The sequence below is a fragment of the Meriones unguiculatus genome, chromosome 9 (assembly GCF_030254825.1).
Source record: "Meriones unguiculatus strain TT.TT164.6M chromosome 9, Bangor_MerUng_6.1, whole genome shotgun sequence".
In the NCBI taxonomy this organism is placed as follows: domain Eukaryota; kingdom Metazoa; phylum Chordata; class Mammalia; order Rodentia; family Muridae; genus Meriones; species Meriones unguiculatus.
Genome location: NC_083357.1, coordinates 114,782,581 through 114,809,416, shown reverse-complemented (window position 1 = coordinate 114,809,416; position 26,836 = coordinate 114,782,581). Strand labels below are relative to the sequence as shown.

The window sequence follows — 26,836 nt, the reverse complement described above, 5'->3', positions numbered from 1 at the left end:
GCTTCGTAGCTCAGTCTCAGGGGTCCACTAATAACACTCAGCACAGGTACTTCAGATTGCTGATCATTTTCACAGTATGTACCAGCAGTAAGGCTTTATGTGAGCACAGGGCAAAATTAACAAGATATTTAAATTGCTACTTTGTAAAATAAGAAAATGCACCCCTTCCAAAAGAGTCTTAAGTATGTGGCTCTATTACAGTGTCATGTAGGCATAAGGTTATTGTGTAATTCAAATGCTGATTTCTGTACCCCCCATATCTGGCTGCAAGCCTTGTTCTGGGAGTCTTCTGTCTTAATTTTGTATAAACTCTGCTCCCCGGTGGAACCCTGCTATGTCAATAAAGCAGCTTACAGCCAACCACTGAACAAGGGACAGAATAGGGCTGGATTTCCTGCCAGCCCAGGGGAGGAGGAGTTAGAGGATAGGAAGGAGATTCAGCCAGGGGCAGAGGTCCAGTAGGTCACTTGGAGAGTGAACTCAGCAGGAAAGCTACAAAGTACAAGTATCCTGGGATGCATGCTGCAAGGAAACCAGATCAGGTCAGAGGGTTAAGACTAGAGTTATAACTGCTCAATTCTTGTTTTGTGAAGCTTATTATAAACAAATATAAAGAGTCTCAATTATTTATATGATAGTCCGGTTAAGAGTGAAACTAAGAGAAACCAACACAGGTACACAAAAATAACTAACACTCTTTGAAGCGCCCAAGCAGCATTACATTATAAATATGACCACTAACTCAGAAGATTAGAACTGATGAAATTACATATAAAACATTATATGTCGGTCTGCCAACTTGACACAGGCATAGTCATCTTGGAAGAGGGGGCCGGGGTTAAGAAATTACCTCCATCGGATTGGCCTGTGGGCAAGTCTGTGGAGCATTTTCATAAGTGATGATTGATGAGAAGGGCCCAGTCCACTGTGGGCAGTACTCCCATGAGCAAGGGGCACAGGCTTGCATAGGAAAACAAACTGAGCAAACCATGGGGAGCAAGCAAGTAGGCAGTACTCCTCTACCGTCCCTGCTTTAGCTCCTGCCTTGGCTTCTCTTGATGTTATCTGTTATCTGTAAGCTGGAGTAAGCCTGTTCCTACCCAGGTTACAGCTATGTAACATGTCTTATTGTTACCTAGACAAGGAAACTAGGACACAATGTTTTATAAAAAAAAAAAAAAATATGTACTATATGTATTAAAACTGTATAATACATAAGCTTACTTCTTTAGTAGTTTATTTTAGGCTCCTAAATTTAAGAAAATAAAACTTATTCTTCTAAAATTCCTATTTCCTGTTTTCTTTTTTTAAATTTGTATATGTGCAGGTACCCTGAGATGCCAGAAGATATCAGAGTCCCAGGAGCTACAGTTAAAGGCCCTTATGAGCTGCTGAACTCAAGTCCTCTGCAGGAGCAGCCAGTGCTCTTACCCACTGAGCCACCTCTCCAGCCACCTCTGTTATTTCATTTCGTACTTCCCCTGTCTGCGAAAGGATAGGAAAGGGAAAGCAGGTGCACAACAACAAAGGCAAAGGATTCCTTTAGTTCTAGTGCTCTCTCCAGCTCCACCCTAAAAAGTGACACTCCCAGCCTCAGTGCTTCCGAGCAGCAGCGGCCCTGGCGCAGTCCAGCTTGCCCGTCTTACCGACAGGCTGCCACGGGTCACTAGCAGTGCTTTCCCGCTTAGTGCGCTTGTCCTCTGGCAACATAGGAAACTGTTCTGCAAATGGATACACGATATGGTGCAATTCGAACTCTGGGGTGTGGAAAGCCACATCACAGTCCTCCCGCCGGAGGTTTTGAACTAGCCGACAAGGTTTTACTGGGACAAGAAAAAGTCACTGCAGGGTCAGATGAAGAACCATGTAAACAACGTTTATCATGTGAACAACATTCGCTGCGCTTACTGTGACCGAAATTTCAGGGAGTATTTTTAGGTTTATTAATTTTAAGTTTATGTGCATGTGTGTGTATGTGTGTGTCTGAGAAAGAAGCGGGGGAGTTGTCTGTAGAGATCAGAAGAGGGCGTCAAATCCTCTGGAGATGGACTTACAGAAGGCTGTGAGTACCCAGGCAGTGTGCTGAGAACTGAACTCGGGTCCTTGGCGAGAGCAGGAGGCACTCAACATCCATGCCATCACTCTCGCCCTAACTCTATATTCATGTATGTTGATCTGCTTCATTCCTGTCACATTATCCTTACGGACTGAGAAGATGTCTGTGTTTTGGTCACTGATATGTTAGCAATGCCTAGCACTGTGCATGAAAGCACACACTCCTCAGTGAAGGGACAAATGGACAGACACACGCGTGATTCACTGAGCTTTGGAAAACAGTGAGCGGGACCCATGCTACCTGCTGTACGCAAACAGGAGGATTCGCAGGGGAGAGCTGAGGGAACAACTGAGAAGGAAAAAGCCTGTGCAAAGGCGAGGGAAGTAGTAATGGAGCATGGCCAATCAAAGGAGGGAGTGAAGAGGCACTGGAACAGAAGGGGGTGCATGGTGGAGATCTGAGGGCTCTGCTGAGCACTAGAAAGCCTGAGCGCCTCAGAAGAGCAGGAAGAAAACATCTGAATATGTTAATGGTCAGTGACAAAGCAAAGGCAATAACCAAAGGGGCTATTTAGAAAGATCACTGGTGACCAGGAACAGTGGTACACACCTGTAACCCCAGCGCTCTGGAGGCAGAGGCAGGCAGATCTCTGTGAGTTGAGAAAGCCTGGTCTACAGAGCAAGTTCCAGGCCAGAAAGCAGGTGACTTCAAGAGGGATTTAGAATCAAACCCTCAGGACTGAGCAGGTAGAAGAGACTGATGGGCCAGCTCCTAAAACAAAAGGCAGTGAAGAGTGGGCTGGAAAGCTGGGTGGGGGCAGGCAAAGGAGGAGGACTTGTCTATGCGCGGGAAATGCAAAGATGAGCAAATGTGACAGCAGGAAAGCTGGTAGGATTTGTACAGATTTCCAGACAAGTTCAGAAACTAAGGGCTGAAGTACATAGTTATATAATCTCTTTCTATCTGAATCTACCACCCAGATCTCTTCAGCAAACCACAGTTGTCATCTAACAACCTAGTAAGCAAACATCACAGTGGGCAGTGGTGTAAAGGAACTTGCATTTTCATCCCTGCTCTGGTTGCTGCCTCATAGGTATCCAGAGAGCTGATAAGACTGGACAGTTGGAAACAGGCATGCTCTACCTGGCTAGGCTAAGAGGAGACAGCGGTGCGACCCTGCGTGAGGATGCACTTTACAAATACAGCAGAGAAAGGGAAGACGGTATCTGCTACTTCTTCCTCGTGGATGCCACAGTGGCCTGAATGGGAATGTCCCCCATAGGCTCGGATGTCTGAATACGTGGTCCCTAGCTGAACTGTTTGGGAAGGATTATGAGATGTTTGATGTTTGTGTCATCCAAGCACACCCTCTGCCTCCGGCCTGCAGATCAATATGCCAGTGCTTGGCTGCCCCAATTGCCTGATGCCACGCATTCACTCTGCCACCAGGCACTCTATCCCTGGAACCACAAGCCCAACTAAACTCTTTTGTAAGTTGCTTGGTCATAGTGTCTTATCACAGCATCAGAAAAGAAACCAATATAGATGCTTTCACCGTGTCTCCTACAACCAGGTAATTTCAGTGGTGTGATGGGTAGAACTGCAACATGTACGTCACTCACAAATGGCAAGCCCCACTCTAAGCCCCACTCTCTCTCAGTGGGCCACACCCTATCGTGGGACACTGTTGATTCAGGAAAAACCGGAAGAGACTAATGTTTGTAAGTGGTGTGGTACTCTGCCGTCAGACCACTCCGTCTCAACAGCATGCTGTCAGACAGCATCACTTGGGATAAGCTGTATGAACTAACACATGCTTGGTATCTGGAACAGTGCCGACACAGAGTATCTGTGCAACCAATGCTGTTCACTGCACACTACAAGCAGATAAAAATGTATCTGTCATATTAGCTTGAATTACATAAACCACAGAGTATGAATGAAGAAGACTCCTTTATAAATTACCTGGATACCCAAAAACTTTTTGAATGATAAAAGGGGGAAAGCATTCTATCCTTTGAACAAACAAAAGGGTAGCTTTTGAAAAATGCAGCCATAAACATAATAACCAAAATATCATCACAGTTACATGTATGCAGTCACAAAAACATCTTAACAAATACATATATGTACCATGTTGTAGTAGACTTCAACAATAAAGGGGGAAAACTCACATCTAATGGTCAAAGAAAGAAAAACACATACTCACTTGTCAGCTGAGCTCTGGATAGCCGCTCAGTGCAGGTGTAACCAGGACTGCTCTCCTGCAGCTTGAGCCATTCCTGGGCTTGGAACAAGTACAGTTTAGCTTCTTTCCCAACAGCTACTGCTATGTTGTTGATTCTGACACACAGAAGAGCATGGTCACCTTGACATTAAAACAGAAACCATCAACTAGTTTAGTTTTACAAAGGACTGAGACAGCAGGACAAACCCACACCTGCAGCACATACCAATACAGGGATTTTGCAGAACAAGCATTCTTAGGTCTCATTTACATAAATAAATCACAACATGATGAATGGCTCATTGAGGTGGAAGAGCTTACCCATCACGGAGTGTATCTGTGTAACTGTGGTGGTAAGTGGTAACATTTCCCGGAATAAGAGCGGTCTGGGATGCCTGAACGTCCGTCATCATACAACTCCCGCTTCTGATGCATGAGTCCATCAGTCTTATATACTTGCTCCTACTCTATAGCCTTTTGCTGAAGTATACTTTTAACACAACATGGGGATTTTAATGTGAAAATAAGTGCAGGTAATAAGTTTAAATATCTGTGTTTGGGATACCTATTTTAAACTCAAAACACATTTTTATACCTACAACTTTTTGGTTTTTCTTTCTTCCTTTTTTTTTTTTTTTTTTTTTTGAGACAGGGTTTCTCTGTGTAGTCTTGGCTGTCCTAGACTCGATCTGTTGCCCAGGCTGGCCTCCGACTCACAGCAAGCTGCCTACCTCTCTGCCTCTCTGCTGGGGTTAAAGGTATGTGCAATCCTGTCAGCTTATACTTACAACTTTTACAAATTTTTAGAACAATATATTGGATGAGTAATAGAAAGCGAACCTGGCTGCACAGAGAACTAAGTAACACACAGTGTCAGGGCTAAGTGTCAGGGCACTTGCTGCTCTTGAAAAGGACTGTGAGTTGGGCTCCCAACACCCCTGTAGCAGCTCATACCACTGAAATTCCAATTATGGAGCATGTCTCCCTCTAGCCTCCAAAGACACAAGCATAAAAGCGACACACAAGGGCTGGAGAGATGGCTCAGTGGTAAGGAGTACTGTCTGCTCTTCCAAAGGACCCAGGTTCAATTCCCAGCACCCACATGGCAGCTCACAACTGTCTGTAACTTCACAGATCTGACATCTTTACACTAATGTATATAAAATAAAAGTAAATAAATCATTTAAAAGAAAAGCGACACACAAAACTCATGCAGGAATGAACACTTAAACAAAAAACAATATTTTTTTAAAATTTAGTATAGTAATAGTGAGAAGCAGTTGCCTGTTGGGGAAGAGATGCTAAGTGAAGAGAGGTGAAACAGGAGACTCATTTTACAGCTTTTTATTCTCTTGGTACTTATTTTGTTACTAAAATTATTGCTTTGGTTAAAATGATACATGTACATAAAAAAGATTCTTACATAATTTGGTACACTACATCAACTTTTACAAACTCTAAAGCACTATTAACACTTTAAATTGTAGTAAGTCAGAGTTCTTTCAGCACGGCTTCACTGTATTGAACAGGAAATGGATCCAAACCTGGCAACACCTAGGCCTAAGAGTACTAACTGTGCATGACATACGAGAGGGGAACTGTGCATGTGGTACGTCCCAATCTGCCATGAGACTTACACAACTCAATTCTGCTGATGCTCCGTAACATTTCTGAAACAGCATCCAGAGTGGTTCATAACCTATTTTACTTTTTTTGCCCTTCATGCTCACAAGGTAATCCCAGGCAGGGTCATGTGGGGACATGAACAGCACAAATCGCGGCTTCCACGGTCCTTGGTTTACTGACTGGACCTTTCCAGATCCTGGTGACAGTGCTATCAGTTCTCAAAGGACCACCACAATGAAACGGTCAAGAGACTGAAAACACGACAATACAACAAAACTGTTTACTTGGGAGCCCTTCTTCCTTCATCCAGGTATATTCAGGTTCTTGAACTGACACGTTTCTCTCAGATTTTGTAAAACCTTCAGTTTTTGTGTTTTAAAAGCCTTCTTTTACTCATCAACTGTATGAGTTCCCAGGACTTGACACTCTTTCCCATGCCCAATAACTTCTCATTTCTGCTATATTCTCCTAAACCCCTCTTAAGCAGGTACATGAACATCCGCAGTTTCTTCTCTAATGCAACTCCATCACCTAAGCTAGCAATCTCAGCTTCAGGATAGAAATCACTCATTTGAAATGCAATGTCAAATTCATGGTACCAAGAAAACACTCTAAGAGAGCAAATAAACGGGGCAAAATTAACAAAATTAATCCCGAATCCGTCAACTGAGAACTATTGATTTTCCTGGGAGATACCAAGAAGTACGAATGAAATGCAGCTTTCTGACACGCCAGAATGTACCAGTCGCGAAACTTTCTCAACACTTAGACGCATATCCACTAACTGAACTCTAGGCTCGCAGTTTGTAGAGTGGTACCCAGGCTGCTGAGGCAATGACAGACCCCAAACCCGCTCCAAGTGGGTTTTATGCAACCGGTCTTACAAACAACAGGAAGCCAAGTTGCTGGGCTGACGATCACTCACAACTTCAGGGCCCAAATGCATACAAATCAGGCCCAGTGAGGAGCAGGGGCTCTGGGAAGATGCAGCGAAGCGCTGCACAGGGGGCGCTGGGGACTGGAGACCGCTTGCAGGTGCACTAGGCTGCGGCCCGGTGAGAGCGCAGGGCCGCGGCGACGTGGCGGGAGGGAGGGGAGAGGTGCCCGGCCGCCGCCTACCGACCCCGGGCCTGCGGGAGGCCGCGAGCCCGCATCCCTCGGCCCGCCCCGGACCTACCGTGGAACTCGAAATGGCCGATGCTCTGGCCCTGGGCGTCCCGGGCCGCGGCGCTGCTGAAGCTGCCCCGCACGGTCTTGGCCTGGCCGCCCTGCGGCCACCAGCAGCTGCACGTGAGGGCTACCGCCAGCAGCCGCAGGCCGCCCATGCCCGCCGCCAGCTCCGCTCGCGCGCCCGGCAACCGCCTGCGGCCTGCAGCCCACGTCGGCAGCGGAGGGCGGGGCGGGGCCGGAGGCCGGCGGCCAATGAGACGCGGGTTCGCCGGCCCGAGCCCGAGGCAGTAGCCAATCATCGGCCGCGGTAGGCGGGACGTGCAGGTCCGCGGTGCCCCCGCCTGCAGCCATGCTGCTAGTTCCCGCCTGTTTTAAATGGAGCCCTCCAGGGATGTTGTTTGGGGATGCTGTCACCCTAGCAGCCTTTGCGCGTTACGTCACTGCGCACGCGTGCGCTCGTCACTGACGTCTGAGGCTTTCCAGGAAAGAACTGACGAGTCCGTAGCTGAGCGATCGCGGCGAGGAAAGCGCCCTCAAGGCTGGAACGCATTCTTTGCGTGTCCTTCCCCGCGCCTATGCCCATTTTAATGTTACAACGATAACTCACACGTCCGAACGGAAAAGCCCGACTTCTCTTGGCACAAACCGATGCATGTTTAATTCCTTGAACAGAGGTCTTGGTCTGGTTGAATTATATCATCCTCCAGCAGGCCAGATAGCTGCGAATTCCAAGGACCACCTCCGTTCACATGTAATCAGATATCATTGGCCCTTTCTCGGGTGATGGCAGGAAGCGGCAGCCACTACACTGGCTTGCGGCAACTGACCTCCCTCCAGTGTTAATTCTGCTTAGCTACCATCCACTTCTGACTTAGAGTTACAGAACACTTCAGAAAATACCATTTCCCAGCATCACTTTCCTTCAAAGCGCCTTCATCGCTTTTAGTACACAACCCACTCTCTTTAGAATTTCAAATACTTCGAATCTCAACTAACGCCCATCTTAACACTATCAATTTTATATACTCCCCAAGCCCCTGTGTTGGTGAGATTCACAGACCCCTCTGGAGTACTTACCTCCTCATTTGCTTCGCTTTGCTTTTTCTGTTAGATTCTCTTTTCCCAACACACTTCAAGAAGCCTTTCGGACACCCAGAGTCTATGTCAGGTTTCGGTGAAACCAAAAAACCTTACTTCCCCTGTCAGGTCACTGACTACAAAATACTGCAAACACCTGGTTCAACTGAATTTCTCACTCTATTGCAAGGTACAGACAGTCAGAGACTGTGAGCGTCTTGAAAGCACATGTAGGAACTCAAAATTATTTCATTGAATAAGTGCATGCAAATTATCTTCATTCAACAAGATGTCTTTATAACATAGAAGCAAAGGCTCACAACATACCTCCTCACTTAGATAAAGAAACCCACCCCTTACCAGCATTTCAACACTCCAGACTTCCCAGGATGAGAAGGGTATTGATAGTGAGATTTTTTAAAATTACTCTAGTTCTTTTTAAATATAAGAGTAATTCAAACAGCTCAGAAAAACATTCATGGTCAAAAGTATATAGAGCAACATTTTCAGTTCCAACTTCCTAATTTCCTTGCCAATGCCCAATACTGAAAGGTAGACTCTGTTAGCATTTTCAGGTGCATCTTTTCAGATAAACCTCTGCAAATATATATGGTATTAAGCTAAATGTGCCAGGAGACCGTCCCCAGGATTCTGAATTCCTACATAGGAGCTGCAGCCTAACTCAGTAAGCTTTAGCCAGTCAACAGGCTCCCAACTGATCAGCTGTGTCTGTATATGGAAGAAGCATTGTTCTGCATCAGGATTCCCTTTGAGAAGGCACAAATAGAGCCATAACCTGTTAAGTGTTTCCTAGACATTACCTCCAGGATTTATTTCCTGTGTATGGAAATTTTGTTTACATATGTTTATGTACCATATTGTACAGTGCTCGTGAAAATCAGAGCACAGCTTCCCTGGAAACTGAGGTTACAGACGGTTGTGACCCACCATGTGAGTGGTGAAATCCCCGGGGTCCTCTGGAAGAGAGGCCAGTGCTCTACCACTGAGCTGTACTGCCTCTTCTGTTTATACCTTCTGACTGCCAAGGGGGTTTGCTGGGGCTCTCTGAACCTTTCTTCCAGAGTGTTGCTTGGGGTTTCATTGTTTGCTGAAAGAAAACTCTACTAAATTTAATTAATCTAAATTTTAATAGTATTATTGATACGCCCAGAACAGGGGTGAGGAAGGAAAACAGGTGTCCCTGAAGGAAAAGCAGAACATACAATAAGCACTTTCCTTTTGTCTCATGTTGTCATTGTCTTCCTCCTCCTTCTCCTTTAGACCAGGCTGGCCTCGAACTCAGCTTGCCTCTGCCTCCCAAGTGCCCAAGTGCTAGGACTAAAGGAATGTACTACCGCTGAAAGGCTTGATGTCTTTCTTCCTGATCACTAATGTTCTTTCAATGAAGACAAACTTCTAATGCCTTGGTTCGTAAGAAAGAATATGATGGCCTACTGTTCCCAATTGGTAGAGCCTCAGAATTCATAAAGAGCAAGCAGACTATATTAGAATAATTCTAAATGGCAGTGAGCAATCACACAATATGCTTTCTTGTTGATGAATGTTCGTTCTGTGATGCATCCATCCCAGTGAGCAATTACATCATCGGCCTATATGTTAATGAATGGTAAGAACAAAGATTTTTTTTTTAATGGTTCTGGGCCGTTAGGGTGGTTAGGTTGCTGTTTAAATTGAATCAAGGAAAGACTCCAATAGATATGGATAAACACTAGTCAGACATCCCAGGAAAGGGTAGTTAGACCAGGGAGGAAGCAGGCCCTGCAATAGAAGAGAAAGGGGGACCAGGCCTGGGACACAGTGAGCCAACGGGAAAAATGAGTCAGAGGTATCAGGGAAATCTACGAAACACGTTTATCATGATTGCAAGGAGTCTTCGCTGTCTGTGATAATATTAACAGCAGTAAAATATAACTGTGAGATGCAACTTTCCATTTCCATACTGCATACACTCCGGAAATTGCTGCTCAGCTGGGGGTTAGTCTACGGACGTAGTGAAGTACAAAAATGAAAACATCCATCCATAACTCCGAGCCTCTAAGTATCAATAGCAATAATCCCTGTTGGTGCCATTGCCTGGAAAACGTTCCCGACCCTTGTTCCCGAGTGACCCCAACTACTCCCAGCGAGGTAGCCCGGGAACCGAGCCGGCGTCCGCGCAGTGCCACCGGCTCCGCCCCTCACGCTGTGGCCCGGGAAAACCCGGAAGACGCTGCTGACTTCCTTTGAACGTGTCGGGGGTGGGCCGTGTCGCAAAACGTCGTGAAGGCGCGTCCCTCGGCTCCTCGGCCTCCGCGCTCTACGGCTCCGGCGCTGCTGAGCTGAAAGATGTCGGCTGTGGGCCGGGAAGAGCCGGCTTGCGGTCCCGGCAGCTTCGTGAAGCGGGTCCTGGTGACCGGCGGTGCTGGCTTCATGTAGGTAGCGGTGCTGCTGTCCAGAAGTGGCTCCCACAGACGCTAACCTTTTCCGCGGCTCTCCTTGACTCTGGGCCCCCGGCTTTGACGATCGGGTGCGGGGGCTCCGAAAGCTCGGCTGGGACATCCTCCCAGTGCCCCTCGCTTTCTGGTCGGCAAAGACGAGATTGCTCCGAAATTGCGACTGCTTTACCACCTGCCTCCCAGGAGGGGGAAGCAGGAGTGCTGCGGAAGTGTCCCTCCGGCCTGCCTGGGGGCGTTTGCCATCTCTCACTGGTTGAGGAGCACTCGTCAGTTTCTTCCCGTTTTCTTCCTGACCTCTCTGCCAAACTAACCACCAGCACGTACAGGCCTTTCAAAAGGTCGCCTCGACACGATGTGAGGATCGTGATGGGTTCTCTCTTTCTTTCTCTCTCTTTCTTGCTTATTTTTTAAGAAAACGTTTACAAATAGTCCCAACCTGTTTGAGGCTCATACCCATGAGCCCGCCCTTTCTTTTGTGTCAAAGGTTATCCTCAGTTTGACGTTTCACCACTGTCCTCTGAGTACTGTAGATACAGCCTTCTTTTGCTTGGTACAGTGCTGCTATACCTCTCCTGGTTGAGCTCTGTGCATTTTCTTTAGACCCCTTAAAGTATGTTTCTATACAGAAGTCAGTGTTTTTAAGGAAGTGAGGTGCTCTTTAACAGGATTTTACACTCGTGGTTTCTGTGAGATTTGAAGACTCAGGTGCTCAAGCCCTTCTTTCCAACCTAATCTTTTGCTTCTCTGTACCCAGCACAACCCTCTCAGGGTTCTTGGAGCACAGCAGTCAGTGCTGCTTCCTGACTGGAGGTGTTTGCGAGTGTTTGCGATTCTTTCTTTGCTTAGGCTCTTTGCACTCTGCAGTTCAGGTGTTAATTTAACGACATACCAACTGGAGAGTGCTTCTCGGATCGCCATAGGCAACTGGCTGTATTAACACTACCCGAAATTACATCGAATATTTATTGTTTATGGCCTTGCCCTCCCTCTAGAATGTAAACTCTGTGAGGGCAGACATGTTCATTGAGCACCTGCAGAAAGGAAAGTCACCTTCATATTATGAAGGTCTTCAGTAATAGTTGAGTGGATGAATGCATGAGTAATACTATCTTCGTAGAACTCAGTGTCTTCTGCATGGAGAGGGTACAGGGTTTCTTGTTTCCTGACCACTAATAGGCAGTGCACCTTGACACCTTGCTAAGGCACCAGGAAGCCAAGTTTCACTTAAATAACAAGAGAGTTGGTGTGGAAAGTGCTTGAACTTTGCATGGTAGGGCTGGTCCACAATGAATAGCCTAGAAAATGAGGGGAATGGCCACCAGGTATAAACTTCACCTATACAGTTGGTCAGTGCTTGCCATTATTCCTGAGAGCCCAAACTATAAGTGTTTAAAAATATCTGGTGGTTCATCTGGTGGTTCATTTTACTGAGATAGCTCCATTTCATGATCCACTGTTTGGACCTACTGGTAGAAGCAAGCCCAAACTCAACTATTATTAGCCTAGGAAACCTGGGATCATTCCAAGACCCTCCTGAGATTTTAGGCTGACCCAGCCAACTTCTAGTAGCAAGAGAGCAGTTGTAGAAGTCACCACAGACATAGGCAAATGACGGTTGTATGCTGCAGTAATACCTGCATAATTACATCACAGTTCTTGAGAAGGCACAGTGAACTCTCTCAGTACTCGAACTAGATCTTAACAGTTTTTCAGGCTCACTCACAGCATTTGTGGACAGCATCATTTGGCTAAACTGGCTTTTTCTCTTTTCTCAGGGCCAGAATATTTTACATGGCATGAGGGCGGTATGAGAGTGTTCATGGGTGCTGTTGAGAAAGTGTGTTAAAAGCAAACGTGTGTGGCATGTTATGTCATCTCTACTGTCTTAGGAAAGTGTGATGTTATCTCTTAACCTTTTTAGGAATCTAGGGAGGTTAATGTTTGTCACTCACAAAGCTCTTTTCTTCTTGTAGTGCATCCCATGTGATTGTGTCCTTAGTGGAAGATTATCCTAACTATATGATCATAAATTTAGACAAGGTAAGGATTGCAAAAAATGAGCTTCGTGTTCTAAAATAAGACCTGCATTTTCCTCCGTACTACCTTTAGGCAGTAGTGCCAGAGAACTAAGGGTGGTAAGGTGTTCTCCTGTTTTCTATTTGTTTGCTTTGTATTTGTATTTGGTTGTTTCTTCTACTCAGGGTATGTACTGTTACGAGTTCATTCTGTGTTTAATCTTGGGCCAATGCTTTTGAAACTATTTTGCTAGCCTTTAAACCCAGTATTTTTAGTACAGTATTTTTAGCAAAAGAAAAGCTTTACCCTTTAAAAATTCAATATATACTATAATTTTGTGATTACTATTTTGGGAGGCTATTGACTTTTTAAATTTAGCTATTTGATTTTATAATTGCTACCTCCCAGAAACATCTGTGTATTGTTAGAGTATTTCTTTTTAACATTAGAACATAATTAAAGCCAGTTGCAGTGACACTTGCCTGTCATCCAAGCACCAGGGAGGCAGAAGCAGAAGGATCAGAAGAACTTCAGTGTTCTCCTTGAACTATATAGCAAGTTCAAGCCAGCCTAGGAACACATGAGTTCTGTGTCCAAACAAAGAAAAAAAAAATAGTGAAATTAATTTAATCTTGACAATCTTGTAGTCTTTGTAGATTGAAGTCTCCCAGAAGAGTATGATTCTGTTTTAGTTTAAACCAAAGATGCAAATATCTTTCTTATTTTCTTAATTTACTTATTTTAATTTATACTGCTGTTTTGTGTCAGGGAGTCAGCTCCCCTGGAGTAGGAGTTACAGACAGTTGTGAGCTGTGAACTGCCATGTGGGTGCTGGGAATTGAACCTGGGTCCTCTGGAAGAGCAGCTAGTGTCCGTAACTGCTGAGCCATCTCTCCAACCTCAACTAGCCCTTTTTAAATATATTCACTATCATGGTAGCTGAAGAAGAGGTGTAGTAAGTTATAATATGTGTGAAGCAGGTGCTCTTCATTTTGAATTGCGAGTTCCTTTTCTGTTAAGAACTGAACTTTTGTAGCCACTAGCTGCTGAAGGAGAGCGTGAGCAGAACACTTTTTTTAAAGAGGAACTTGTAACAGCCTTTCTCTTGGCGTTTGTTCTTTTGAAAATTAACCGTGACCTGCTTTTTCTTTTAGGATGTCAGAAACTTTAATGGCATAAAAACACAGGAAACATTTTTAGAAGAATTGTTCTTGTATCATAGTGTTTAATGTTTATGACCTTTAAATTGACATGTCGTCCCCCCCATATTTTCTTATTTTAAGCTGGATTACTGTGCAAGCTTGAAGAATCTTGAACCTATTTCTAACAAGCAAAACTACAAATTTATACAGGTATGGAAGTTTTGTTGCAGTTATTCAACAGTGCCTCTTTTGTCATGCAGAAATCAAATCTTTTTGTGCTACAGACATGTTAAAGAGCAGATAGTTTCCAGACGTACTTCCTGATGTAGAGTTCTGCTTTTAGAGGGATATCACAAAAAAGCTGGAGTTTGGGGACCTTGGCAGATGAATGGATAGTTCACACACATCCGAGCACCAGAGTGGCAGTTTTAGTTAGGGGTGATACACACACTTCCTGCGTTATTCCGCTTGTCAGGCTTGTTTTCAGTGCATTTTAGTAGAGCTCTCTGAAAGGTTTCTTTTTCTTTTTTTTTTTTTTAATTTATTTAATTTTATTTTATGTGCATTTTTGAGGTTTGAGGGTGTCAGACCACCTTGAACTGGAGTTACAGACAGTTATGAACTGCCATGTGAGTGCTGGGAGTTGAACCTGGGTCGTTAGAAAGAGCAGACAGTGCTCTTAACCACTGAGCCATCTCTCCAGCCCCCTTCTTTTTCTTTTTGATTTATTTTTCTTAATGCTAAAAAAGTTCCTAGTGGTTTTAGCTTTACACGTGTGTGATAGAAATCAGCACAGTATTTAGCAGAAGTTGGTGCTCAATAAAAATACTGCTTGAAACAGAATTTCATGAATATCTTGAACTTAATACATATGTTCTAAGATGCTAAAGAATTACCTTGCTGTTATACTTGCCTGACTGCTGACTGATGTAAAGACCTTGTCTGTTGAACTTGGGATGAGAAATGGGAGGTGCTGGAGTAAAACATTGTTACAACTGCATGCTCAGGAACCCTCTGCTTTTCGGGTTCACCTTCCCATGCAGGGCGACATCTGCAATTCCCGCTTTGTGAAGCTGCTGTTTGACATGGAGAAGATAGACATAGTGCTACATTTCGCTGCACAGACACATGTAGGTAAGCATTGTTGCTGTGGTCGCAGGAATCAGGTTGGATGAGCAGCATCTTACCAGCCTTTGAAAGAGGACACACCTACTGTGCCAGAAAAAGAGAACCGGAACTCTGTTTTCCTGTTTTTTAAAATGGGTTCTGGGAAGCAAACTTAGCACCTCTACTGGAGTTGAGTGGTGCTCACTTTATGATGGCGCCACCACTTTTTATTCATGTGTGTTGAAGTGGAACATTAAAAGTGGCTTTAAAAACCTTGAGTTGACTCAAATCCTGACTACTGCTTATTTCTTAAAGGAAGAAATGAGGTAGGCCTTTAATAACAGGTTCATGTCGTTCTTCTCCGGGGCAGGTAGACCAGGTAACGTCTGCCCCGCTTGTGCATTTGAGATACTGGTGTAATAGCTCAGCCTTTGTCCTGGGCAGTGACATTCAGCAGAGAGTGGAAGGACAGTGGAGTGAGCCTTTGAAATGTCTTTGTTGTTGTTTTTGTTTTTTTGAGACAAGGCTTCTCTGTGTAGCCTTGGCTGTCCTGGACTTTAGAGACCAGGCTAGCCTCAGACTCATAGATATGGCCTGCATCTGCCTCTGCCTCCCAAGTGCTGGGATTACAGGCATGTGCTACCACTACCCGGCCACGTATTGAAAGGGAGATATTTTAGTAAGAAAACTGAGTAGTGATTTCTTGTGTATTCCTGGCTAGCTGAACCTTTATATGGTGTCATGTTTCATGTGTGTGCATGTATTTGTTATCTTGCATGTCTGTCTGTATGTGTGTGTGGTATGTATGTGATGTTTGCATGGGTATATGCTAGAGCAGGTGTGTGTGTGTGCATGCGTGTGTGCACATGCATGCATGTGCATGCACATGCGTGTATGCAGAAGCCAGTAGAGGATATCAGATGTCTTCCTCTGCTGTGCTCTGCCTTTTTCCCTTGAGACATGGTCTCTTGCTGAACCTGAAACTCATCATTGGGACAAGGCTGGTGTCCAGAGAGCTCCTGGGCCCTGCTTGTCTCCACCCCTGGTACTGGGACTACAGAATTGCAGCCCGTGGTGCTGGGGTTTGAACTCTGGTCCTCATGCTTGCACAGCAAGCCCTCATATTCCCACCTCCCCACTTCTGAGGTGACCTTTCTTCCTTGGTGGTGTGGACTGCCTTGAAGTCCTTATAGTTGGCTTGAATATGGCTAAGTCGTCTCTGGACAACTTTTCCACAGTTTTATTTCCAGCACGTCTCTGTCTTCATGGTTAGCGTGTGCATGCTGGGTAAGCCTTCTGTCACTGAGCTCATCCTCAGCTTGGATTTTACTTTTGAAAAATGGTTTTGATCATCCATGTTATTTATCCTCTTTTGAAGATGTAGCTGAGGAAATGTTTTTATTTCTTTTCCCACTGCTAGTTTGGAAGATAGTCTGTTTGTAGTCACCTTACGTAGTGCAGTCAACTTTTCTGAGTGTAAAATCCAGAAACCTTTTCTCTCCTCCCAGCTCATGCACTTGAGTACTGCTTTTGTCCAATTTTGGTTTTAGCTAAGAGTTTCATTCTGCTGTCTTTAATTTTATATTTGTTCTCAGTTCCACTACAGTACTATTTTCTGTAGTCAATATTCATGTATATTTGAGCTTTGGAAGTGATGATTTTTCTTGTCTTTTTTTCTTTTAAGATATATTTATTATTTATACAACATTATGCCTGCACACCAGATCTTACTTTAGATGCTTATGGGCCACCTTGTGGTTGCTGGGAATTGAACTAAGGACCTTTGGAAGAACAGTGAGTGTTCTTAACCTCCGAGCCATCTCTCCAACCCCTCTTGTCTTTTATTCAATTCATGTTTAATCAAAATTTGTAAGTACATTCTCCATATCAGTTCTTAGGACGCCTTGAGATTCAGCTGATGTTGGCAACTAGCTTAGCTGCCTTACTTTTACCTTTGTTTGTTTGTTTCCATGTGTGTGGGGGAGTATGGGTGTGTATGGGCACTGAGTTCAGTCGTAATGACTTGGTTTCTTCTTTTTCTTTAAAGTATCACTATGAATTCATGGATTTTAACACTCGACTTTTATTTCTCTCTCTCTCTCTCTTTGTTTTTCTTTTTTTGATTTTTTGAGACAGGTTTCCTCGTGGAAACCCTGGCTGTCCTGGAACAGTCTGACCTCAACTCACAGAGACCCACTAGGCTTTGGCTCCCAAGTGCTGGGATTAAATACATATGCCACTTTTTCTTTAGTCAGTTGTGGTGTTGTGGTACCAGCATTCACACTGTTAGTTTTTGCTTTAGTTAGTTGTGGTACGGGCATCCACACTACTGCTAGCGAGTGGAGTGGAAGCAGCTTCTGGTTGCTTCTTGCGTCCCTTTTGGCATAACCTTAGTAGCCTTTGACGTTGTCCTAATCTCTGATGAAGCAGGATGTTTTGCACTTCTCTTCAAGGTTTCCCAGCATGCTCTGCCTTTTTCATAGCCTCACATGGCTTTTTTTCTCTGTACATGCCTTAGTATCAGTTTTGGGTCCAAATTTTATGTAGTGACACACGACGGGATTAAGGGGTTCGTTTTGACTGAATCACTCAGCAAAACCTGTCTCCAAATATAGTCACATTCTAGCATACTGTTGGAGTGGGCAGCAGCATACATTTCAGGGGGAAGTATACCTGACGGGTTTGGACTAAGGGAGAAGTGGTCATCAGTTTGGCTGCACAGCACTGGTTTGCTCTCCTCTGGGTTGAATAAACTGTTGTGGAGCGGCAGCTCTCAGCCTGTGGCTCTCCTCCCCTCCGCAGGTAGACGGCCCTTTCTCAGAGTTCGCATGTCAGACATGGCGCATAGCAGATAGGGATTCTTATCACAGTAGCAGAATCACAACTATGAAGTAGCAGTGCCTAAAGGTTTATGTTTAGGGGTCACTACAGCATGAGGAACTGTGTAAAGGGTCTGGCGTTAGGAAGGTGAGAACCACTTTTGTAACTCACTCCCGGTGTGCAGACATGTGTTCCTCCAGCTGCTCAGTCTTACTGAGAAATACTTTTCCACGGTTTTAGGCATTTATTTCATGATGTTCCTGAGTGCATGCATGTGCACCACATGCCAGCAGGAGCCCATGCAAGTCAGAGCAGACATCAGCTCCCCTAGACCTGGGCTTACAGAAGCTTATAGACACCACGTGGGTGCTGGGACTTAAGCCTGGGGCCTCTGCAGGAACACGTGTTCCTAACTACTATGCCATCTCTCTAGTCTCTCCCTTCAGGTTTTGTTTTTGTTTTTTAATTTTTTGCTAGTCTGGTAAATGAAAGTTTTTTAATTGAGAGGTTATTATTTTTATTATTATAAGTGAAGTTGAGCATCAGAAGCTTACGGTCATTTGTTTAAACTTTTTTTTTGTCTTCTATACATTTTACTGTAGGGCTATTCTTGTTTTTATAACTTATTTGTAGGTTGTTGATATGGACTGTTTACTCCAGTAAGTTCAAGTATTTTTATCACCATATATATATGTTGTTGTTGTTTCTAGTTTAGGATTTTGTTTTGTGTTGTACTCTGTCTCTTCCCTACCCCCATACTGGTTACACTGGGGACTAACATCACACACTGGGCAGGTAATCTTCTGCCAGTGATTTCTATCTCCAGCATGTTCACACACCTGTTTTAACCGTTTGACAGTGGGCCGTGTGAGTAAGGGTACTCAGAGCCCGGTTATGGCTCTGTTTTGGTTTGACAATGGGCAGTTTGAGTAAGGGTACTTGGGACCAGGTTACAGCTCTGTTTTGGTTTGACAGGGGGCTGTGTGAGTAAGGGTGCTCAGGATCCTGGTATGGCTCTGTTTTGGTTTGACAGGGGGCAGTTTGAGTAAGGGTGCTCAGGGCCCAGGTTACAGCTCTGTTTTGGTTTGACAGTGGGCAGTTTGAGTAAGGGTGCTCAGGGCCCAGGTTACAGCTCTGTTGTTGGTTTGACAGTGGGCAGTTTGAGTAAGGGTGCTCAGGGCCCGGTTATGGCTCTGTTTTGATGGAGTGTAAAGAAAGGACCTGTTACTAAGGGCATGGTTTTGGTAATTGTCTATCTTGATTGATAGATGAGGTCAGATAATCATTTCTCTTACTTTGCATGTCTCTTCCCATGGTGCATCTGATTTTAATCATAGTGTGATATTACATAGTGTGCAAACCTAATTATGCACGAGCTGGAAAGTTCACCAGGACACTGTCTGCCTTCCTACATATGCACCCCAAACCAGTTCAGACTAGAGTGGCCTTTCTGTCTTTATCCAGATACATCAGGAATGTATTTGAGTAGAAACCGTCTGACTTTGGTTCTTTGTAGCGGTCGAGAAACTTGTGCTAGTGCAGAGAGGGGTGTACTTGTAGTCAGAGGCAGTTTCCCCGTGCGGGGAGAGCTTGAGAGGGCTCTAGGGTGCTGTGTTCCAAGGGCAGTATTAAAAGGAGTTCAGTACATGACCAGAGTTAAATAAGGTGCCAGACTACTTCTCTGTTCTTTACATACGCCTGTCTTCCAGCACGTGGAAGGTCGAGACAGGAAGATCAGAAGTTATGACTCAGCCAGCGGGGTGGCTCATTGAATAAAGGCTCTTCCTGTCCAAGCCTGAAAACCTGAACTTGATCCCTTGAGCCCACATGGTAGAAGGAGAGAATGGTCCAACTCTCTAGCTGTGACAGACACCCGTGTTCACACAGCACACCATACATACACGCCCACCCTTAGTAATAATTCAAAATAAAAGTCGAGCTCAGCGTATCAGGCTCAGCTGCGTAGCATGTGTGAGGCTAACTTGGGCTACATGAAACCAAGTGTGTGTCAACCTGTGTCGCACTTTCTTAAACGTAGAGCAGGTGTGCTGAGCAGGGGGAAGTGAGCAATCTGATACCTGAGTCAGTCATCTGGTGTTTGTTTTGTCCTGTGAGCGGAATTAGTAATTGTTCTCTCGTCCCTTTTAGATCTTTCATTTGTCCGTGCCTTTGAGTTCACATACGTCAATGTTTATGGCACTCATGTTTTGGTAAATACTGCTTATGAAGCCAGAGTGGAGAAATTTATTTACGTCAGCACAGATGAAGTGTATGGAGGCAGTCTTGATCAGGTAAGCTCAAAAAGTGTGTTCTACATACCGGCTACCAGTGTAGACATCTGTCTTGTTAAGTAAAGTCATGGCTTTTTCTGTGCTCTGATCACATGGGTCACATCGCAGTGCCTAGCGTTTCAAGCTAGTGCTGTGACTGGTTTTCAAGCTAGTGCTGTGACTGGTTTTGCTGTGTGTATGTGTGTTAATGTGCACACATGTGGGTGGAGTTGAACCCAGGTCCTCTTGAATGTGACCAGACTACTGTTGAGCCACAGTTAGACCTTACAATATGTTTTCTCCTTAGAGAGTATGTGTAATTCAAATGTGTCCTTTTCAAACTAGGAGTTCGACGAATCTTCCCCCAAACAACCTACAAACCCTTACGCTTCATCTAAAGCGGCCGCTGAGTGCTTTGTGCAGTCTTACTGGGAACGATACAAGGTAAAAGCTGATTCCGAAACAGTTTTTTTTTTATTCCTGGCTGTTCCGGAGCTCACTCTGTAGACCAGGCTGGCCTTAAACTCAGAGACCCTTCTGGCTCTGCCTGCTGAGTGCTAGGATTAAAGGCGTTAGTTCTTTGCTTGTGTGGGTGTGGGTGTGGGAGCGTGTATTCTATAGTAGGAGTGTGGTGGTCAGAGGGAACCTTAGGGAAGCCAGTTCTTACCTTCTACGCTGTGCGTTCAGGTCATCGGGCCTGGCAGCAAGTACTTTTACCATCTCACCAGGTCTGATTTCTGAAACTCTTACTAAACTGTGGATATAAGTTTTAACATTCTAAGTCAGCTTTGGCACGGAAGACCTAGCTTAAAAAGTTGGGCAGTAAAGGCTTATAGGTATTGAAATCTTACAGTGTGTGGACAACAAAGGCCCTGTTCTCATGGAGCACTAAGCTGAAACATTTAGTCCTGTTTCAGTTACAGAACATCACAGGTCTGGTGAGGTCCGTGGAAGTCCTCCACGGCAGAGGGTGGCAGATGCTCTTTCAGCAGTTGCTCTCCTCTCTATGAGTCAGCAGTCTTGGCTCCGTGTGGGGTACACCTGTTCTCTTTGTGGTGGTCCCTTTTGCTTGTAAGGGTCGATTAGTGGAGAGCCAACCTGATGTCGACCACCTTACATCCATGTAAGTGTAGAGTGCTGGCAGCCATCTTGGGAATGACCGCGTGCAAGGCCTCGGTGTTGAGCCTGTCTCTGTGCCTTCATCTCTAGACATCTTCCCCTGTCTCCACAGCCTGCTCTCCCTATTGGACCCTCAGCCTTTATCTGATCTTAGCTGTCCTGGCTGGCCTGAGATTTACTGTGTAAACCATGCTGGCCTCACACTGGTGAACCAGTCTCTGCCTCCTGAGTTCTAGTATTGAAAGCAACTCAGCACCAGGCCTGACTTAAAAGACGAAGACAGGTCTCACTACATAGCTCAGTCTGCCTCAGTATCAAGGGTGTCAGGAGTACAGGTGTGAGCCTGTCCTTATAAAACTGACCTCTTTTTGGAGTGAGAGTGGGGGTTCACGGAAGCTTTCTGTGTCTCTCCTTCCCAGCGGAGCCTGCAGTCACCAGTGAGTGCCGCTACAGAAGTAGCTCCTTGCCCTTCAGAGTCAGCCAAAGCACGGATCTTTTTTTTTTTTTTTTTGTGGGGTGGGGAGTCTCATAGCTGGGGTGGGCCTGGGAGAACTAGGAATTGATTGGAATTCATGATGTGAAATTCCCAAATAATACTTTATTATCTATACACTTTTTACATGCTATATGTAATATATAATTACACACGCAGCTCAGATGGGCCCTAGTGCGCTCACGATGTGTGGTTTTGGTGGCAGTATTTGTGAACTTTGTTGGGCCCTCCCTCACACTGATACTGAGTGTGCTCTCTTAAGTTCCCAGTGGTCATCACCAGAAGCAGTAACGTCTATGGACCACATCAGTATCCAGAAAAGGTAAACTGCTCCTAGTTCTTGGTGCTTGTGGTGATTGTAACAATTTAAAATAAGCTCGCAGTAGTTATTGCTCTGATTAATTTATGCTGTAGTCGTACGTGATGACATGCTCTGTGGTGGCCCGCAGTGCTCACAGGTCAGAGTGTGAAGACTTGAGTCAGCCTGGCACATTCCAGCTGATTCCACATGCCATGCCTTCAGGCCCTTTAACCATGGTCTTTAAATTGGGGGGTGTAATGAAAACACAGGCTTTCTAGGAGTTTGGTGAGAGGATGTGTGTGGACAAGCATTATCTTCCTTGGACTCTAACGCACTATGGAGCCCTCCCAGCACTGCCCCACGGAGCACTTAGGACTGAGCCCTCCCAGTACTGCCCACGGAGCACTGTAGACTGTGTGCAGTTGTGTCGGGGTATGTGAAGTTAGGAGCTAATTAGGCAGTAAGGGGGAGAGCTGGGATTTGCTTGGTGGATACTCATACCATAATGAGATCGATGCCTGCCTTGAGGTAAAAAAACCACCAGAGGTGGCGTATGTTGGCTGCAAACTGTCCACAGAGGCTTTCTCTGTATTCTCATGATGCCTGTGTTTTCATCATAAGGTTTTTACGGAATCACAAACTGCTTTAGTGTTCGCTTATTTACCAAATATTATAACTTTTTTATGAACTTAGGTTGAAAGTTAGAATGTATCCATACATAAATATCTTAGTAATGATTTTTAGCTTATGAATTTAAATTCATGTTAATGTCATTTTCAAAGTCTGAAATGACATATGAATATTCTTCTAGGTTATTCCAAAATTTATATCTTTGCTCCAACACGACAGGAAATGGTACGTTGCTCTTTACTTTTGCACTGATCTGCATCTACTCTGCTGATAGTGGTTAGTAGCAGCCCTTGAAAACCAGCGCTCTGCCAACTCAGGAAGGCGTTCCCCATTTACTGTGATAGTTTGTCGGTCGCTAAAGCGCATCTTCGTAACTTACCAAGGTAAACTCCGAGATTATCTGCCATGGAACTAGTTAGAAGAGAAAATTCTGGCTTCTATGTACAGTTTTATATTTATAAATGATTAATTTAATATATTTATATGTCACTTTTTTCCCCTTTTCTTTCCCATAATTTTTAGGTTCTGGGGCTTGAAAGTAGGCCTTGCATGTCCTGTAGCCCCTATGCCCTCTCCAGCGCCCTCCCTAGCCCTGTGATTCATTGTAGTTGATTTTTAACTCTTTGAAATTGCTCAGACTGGCCTTGAATGTGGGGATCCTCTTGCCTCAGTTCCCCAAGCGGCTGGTGTTACAGTTCTGTACAGCCCCACCCAGCTTAGGTATTTCTTCAGAATTTTTTTAGGAATCCATGTTTTCCACTTTTTAAATCAGAATTCTTCAGAAGCTTGGCCATCATTAAGGAACGAGAGAAAAGAGTTAGGGGAATTGACTTTTTCATTCAAGGATTTCCAGGACCTCTGGAAACTGGCTTTCTGGGAGTCACACTGGTCATTACTTCTTCTGGCTTGGGAACCTCCATTCTGCACCTTGTAATTCTGCCTGGTTTAATCTGTTTAGCTGTATTCATGGATCAGGGCTTCAGAGAAGAAACTTCCTTTATGCTGCGGATGTAGCAGAAGCGTTTCTCACTGTCCTCAGGAAGGGAGAACCAGGCGAAATTTATAACATCGGGACCAGCTTTGAAATGTCAGTTGTCCAGCTTGCGAAAGAACTAATCCAGCTGGTATGTATCTGCCATAAGGGGAATCACAAGCTTGTCATCAGGTAGTGGCTGCAATCAAGAACTTGCCAATATCTGTGCCAGTGACCTCCTGCTGCTTTGATGAAACAGCCCAACCACAGGCTACTTAAGGAAGAGCGTGTTCCGCTTGGAGTCCTTGAGGACTGGAGTCCGTAATGGGGGAGGGGGGTGACATGGCTTGAAGGCGAGAAGAGGAAGCTGGCTAGAGCCATTTTCCTCTGTCCACAGGTAGCAGAAGGAGGAATAGGAAGTAGGGTGGGGCTGAAAACCTCAAATCACGCTCCCAGGGACATACTCCCTTAGGCCAGGCCCCACCTCCTAAAGCTGCACCACCAGTAGAGGACCAAGGATTCAAATACACACGCCAAGAGGGGACATTTCTCGTGCAGACTACCACTGAATCAATAGTATACTGTTTACTTAACTGAAATGAGCAGATGGGAAAATAATTCCTAATTCTGTGTTCCGAGCATCTTCATGTAGTTCTTCAGGGAAAGAATATTAGTGCATCCTCTAGCTGTAAGGTGTACCTCAGTTCCAGAGATGGAAATGTTATTCTTGGCATCAAAGAGCAGCGAAGCATAATGTAGCCGTGAGGCTGCAGCAAGACTGGCTCACCTTAGGTTTCTCTGCGTCCCCCGTGCTGTGTGTGGGACGCGGTCAGTGTGAGCTCTGCGGGCAGAGTGTGGGGTGTAAGGGTAGAACACTCTCGTGCTGTCCCTCCTCTTCTTCCTCCCTTCCCGCTGTGAGGCGCTTGTCTTTCTCGTTGTCGTCCATCAGCTAGTAAATGCAGTGTCGATCTGTGGTCTCTGTGGAATGGGGTTCACACACCTGCTTCATCTTGACAGATCAAAGAGACCAGTTCAGAGTCGGAAACAGACCGGTGGGTGCACTACGTTAACGACAGGTGAGGCGCGAGCTGGAGCGTGGGGAGAAGGCGGTGCCGTCTGAGTGCGCATGCCTTGCACGCCTGTTGGAAAGCGGTTTAACTTGTGAACTGTCCGACAAACTTTTCTTCCTACTTGCCAGTGCCATAGACATGAAGGATAGCACTTTTTAGCCGTGGGCTCAGAGAGTTGTAGGACTCCTTCCCAGTGTGGGACTCTATCCGTTGTGAAATCCAGATATTATCTCCATCTGAAAGTGTCAGAAGGTGTCGTTATAGTGTGGACAAAGCCTCCTGCCATAGGCTCGGCGCTCGAGAATCCTGGGTTCCTCGTACTCGTGCTGGATCTGTTCACTCATCAAACACTTACTACTTTTCTTCTGTGTGTCAGGCTCTTCATTTGCACCCAGATTGTGGCTGAAATAAGTAAATTATAGACAGGATTTGCTGTAGGGAGTGTCAAGCATTGGTCGTTGGGGGTTTTATGTGTTTTATAAAATATTTCTATAATAAGCATGTCCCTGGGATGATTTTGTTCTAATATGAATTATGAAGACATATGAAGTGCATTGTCTGTCTTAGTCAGATGTGCATTCACACTGTCATGTTAAATCTTTGCTTTCCCAGACCTCACAATGACATGAGATATCCAATGAAGTCTGAGAAGATTCACAGTTTAGGATGGAAGCCCAAAGTGCCTTGGGAAGAAGGAATAAAGAAAACAGGTGTGTAAGGGAGTGACCGTCTGGGAGCAGTGCATGCCCGTGGGAAGGAGGCAGCTTGTTGTCAGAGCTACAGACCAGTAGGGTGCTGCGAGGAAGGCCTGCACTTCCCGCTGTTCCTGCCCGATAGTTGTGTCCTGAGCATCTTGAGTGTGATGGGTTTAACTTGTCCCTGCTCTTCCTCAATCTTGTGTGTTGAGGATGCCCAGCTCACTGTCGCTGGGCACTCAGGTCTTTCCTGTGTGTTCTTGAGAGGTGTGTTTTGTGACCACTGATTGCACACCACCTTTTAGTGCAGCTGCAGTAGTGGTCCGAGTTAAGATCTTTATTTGAAGAAAATGCCTGTCAATTCAGTATGTCCAGGAAAACCTAGTAAAATAAGTGTGTGTGTGTATGTGTGTGTGTGTGTGTGCGTGCTGAAGCTGTTTGGACCGTGTGTGTGTGTGTGTGTGTGCGCGCTGAAGCTGTTTGGACCCTGCAATGTCTTTAGTGCCAGCATTCAGGAGATGGAGGCAGGAGGGTCTCTGAGCTAGAGCCCGTTTACACAACAAGTTTTAGGCTCAGTAGAGCTGCACGGTGAAACCCCATCCCAAGAAAAAAGAGCAAAACGAAGCAACAAACAAATCTGTTTGGAATTGTATTTGTATAAAGGATCTTCCTAAGTGTATAAAAACATCTTGATTCAAAGTTTATATACGAAATACTTGATTCAGACATTAAAGTGCAAAGGCCGAGATAACTTCCATTCTTAACCAGACTTGCACTGCTTACTGGGAAAGCCTTGAACTAATAGTGAGCAGCATAGACTGACCCTATGCTTATCACCTCAGGTTGAAGAAGGCGTCTGCTAACAGAGCAGGGCCTTGGGAATGCTGGAGAATGGATGCTTCTTTCTTAATGTTTCACTGCTTTTCATTTCCTGCCAGTTGCGTGGTACCGGGAGAATTTCCACAACTGGAAGAACGCAGAAAAGGCTTTAGAGCCATTCCCAGTTCAGCCTCCATTTCTGTAACTGCAGAGAAGAGGACGCTGGCCTACCTCAGCCAGTGACAGGACCAAGCGCCCAGACGTGACCTCTCGCCTGCAGGACAAGGCTGCCCTCAGTGCTGGGCTCCTGCAAAGTTGGCAGGGGTTTCACGCTGGTGCAGGACTGGGGAGATTCCCTTGGCCGGCTGTCCGGAAGTCAGCCCTCCCGGAAGTGAGTCAGGACAGAGCTGGGGCCCTGAGAGCAAGGGCAGGCGGCCCTGAGTCAGTGGCTGAGTGGACAGCTTTAGGCCTCCCGGCTCCCATCCTCCCCAGCACACGCAGTCTTTGACTTTAGGTCCTGCCTGTATTTTTTAAGGTCTGATAATGTGAAGATGGAGCAAAATGAAAGACTCTAGCACTTTTAAACTTGATATTTTATAAAATTAAGTTAAATGGTTTTTAAAGGTACAATGTAACTCCTCACATTTTTGAAATCAGTTGTTGATTATATATAACCTGTATCAGAGAACTCATCATTTATTTACTGTTTACAATTACTTTATAAAAGTATATATTTTAATATATTAAATGCAGATTGTGGTTTCTTTTA

General features: G+C 45.2%; 2 protein-coding genes across 4 annotated transcripts in view; one reads left to right on the top strand and one right to left on the bottom strand.

Annotated features, from left to right (window-relative positions):
• The window catches only part of Gpr180 (G protein-coupled receptor 180), a 28,234-nt gene extending 20,933 nt beyond the window's left edge, over positions 1-7,301 (bottom strand). Inside the window, exons 1-2 of one of the 2 annotated variants that reach the window (XM_060391601.1) lie at positions 7,087-7,301; positions 4,266-4,424 (exon numbers count right to left, since the gene is read on the bottom strand). In XM_060391601.1, coding sequence (XP_060247584.1) covers positions 4,266-4,424; positions 7,087-7,234 — 307 coding nt within the window. In that variant the 5' untranslated portion in view covers positions 7,235-7,301. The remainder of the gene's footprint in view (positions 1-4,265; positions 4,425-7,086) is intronic. The other variant, XM_060391600.1, reaches the window with a different exon arrangement.
• Positions 7,302-10,430: 3,129 nt separating this feature from the next.
• Positions 10,431-26,836, top strand: Tgds (TDP-glucose 4,6-dehydratase). Of its 2 annotated transcripts, none has more exons than XM_021627758.2 (12): positions 10,431-10,588; positions 12,586-12,652; positions 13,912-13,980; positions 14,814-14,904; positions 19,846-19,988; positions 20,313-20,411; positions 21,842-21,901; positions 22,692-22,735; positions 23,469-23,634; positions 24,501-24,559; positions 25,166-25,263; positions 26,187-26,836. In XM_021627758.2, the coding sequence occupies exons 1-12, from the start codon at positions 10,503-10,505 to the stop codon at positions 26,270-26,272; spliced, it is 1,068 nt and encodes a 355-aa protein (XP_021483433.1). In that variant the 5' UTR covers positions 10,431-10,502; the 3' UTR covers positions 26,273-26,836. The 2 variants fall into 2 exon arrangements, with proteins under 2 accessions (XP_021483433.1, XP_021483434.1); XM_021627759.2 differs by lacking the exon at positions 10,431-10,588 and adding an exon at positions 10,601-10,966.

Bases quoted from the DNA above. Each gene is read 5' to 3' on its own strand.
- Tgds (XM_021627758.2), top strand. From the start codon at position 10,503: ATGTCGGCTGTGGGCCGGGAAGAGCCGGCTTGCGGTCCCGGCAGCTTC. The intron at 10,589-12,585 runs GTAGGTAGCGGT...TTCTTCTTGTAG, and splicing joins ACCGGCGGTGCTGGCTTCAT to TGCATCCCATGTGATTGTGT. The intron at 25,264-26,186 runs GTGTGTAAGGGA...ATTTCCTGCCAG, and splicing joins AGAAGGAATAAAGAAAACAG to TTGCGTGGTACCGGGAGAAT.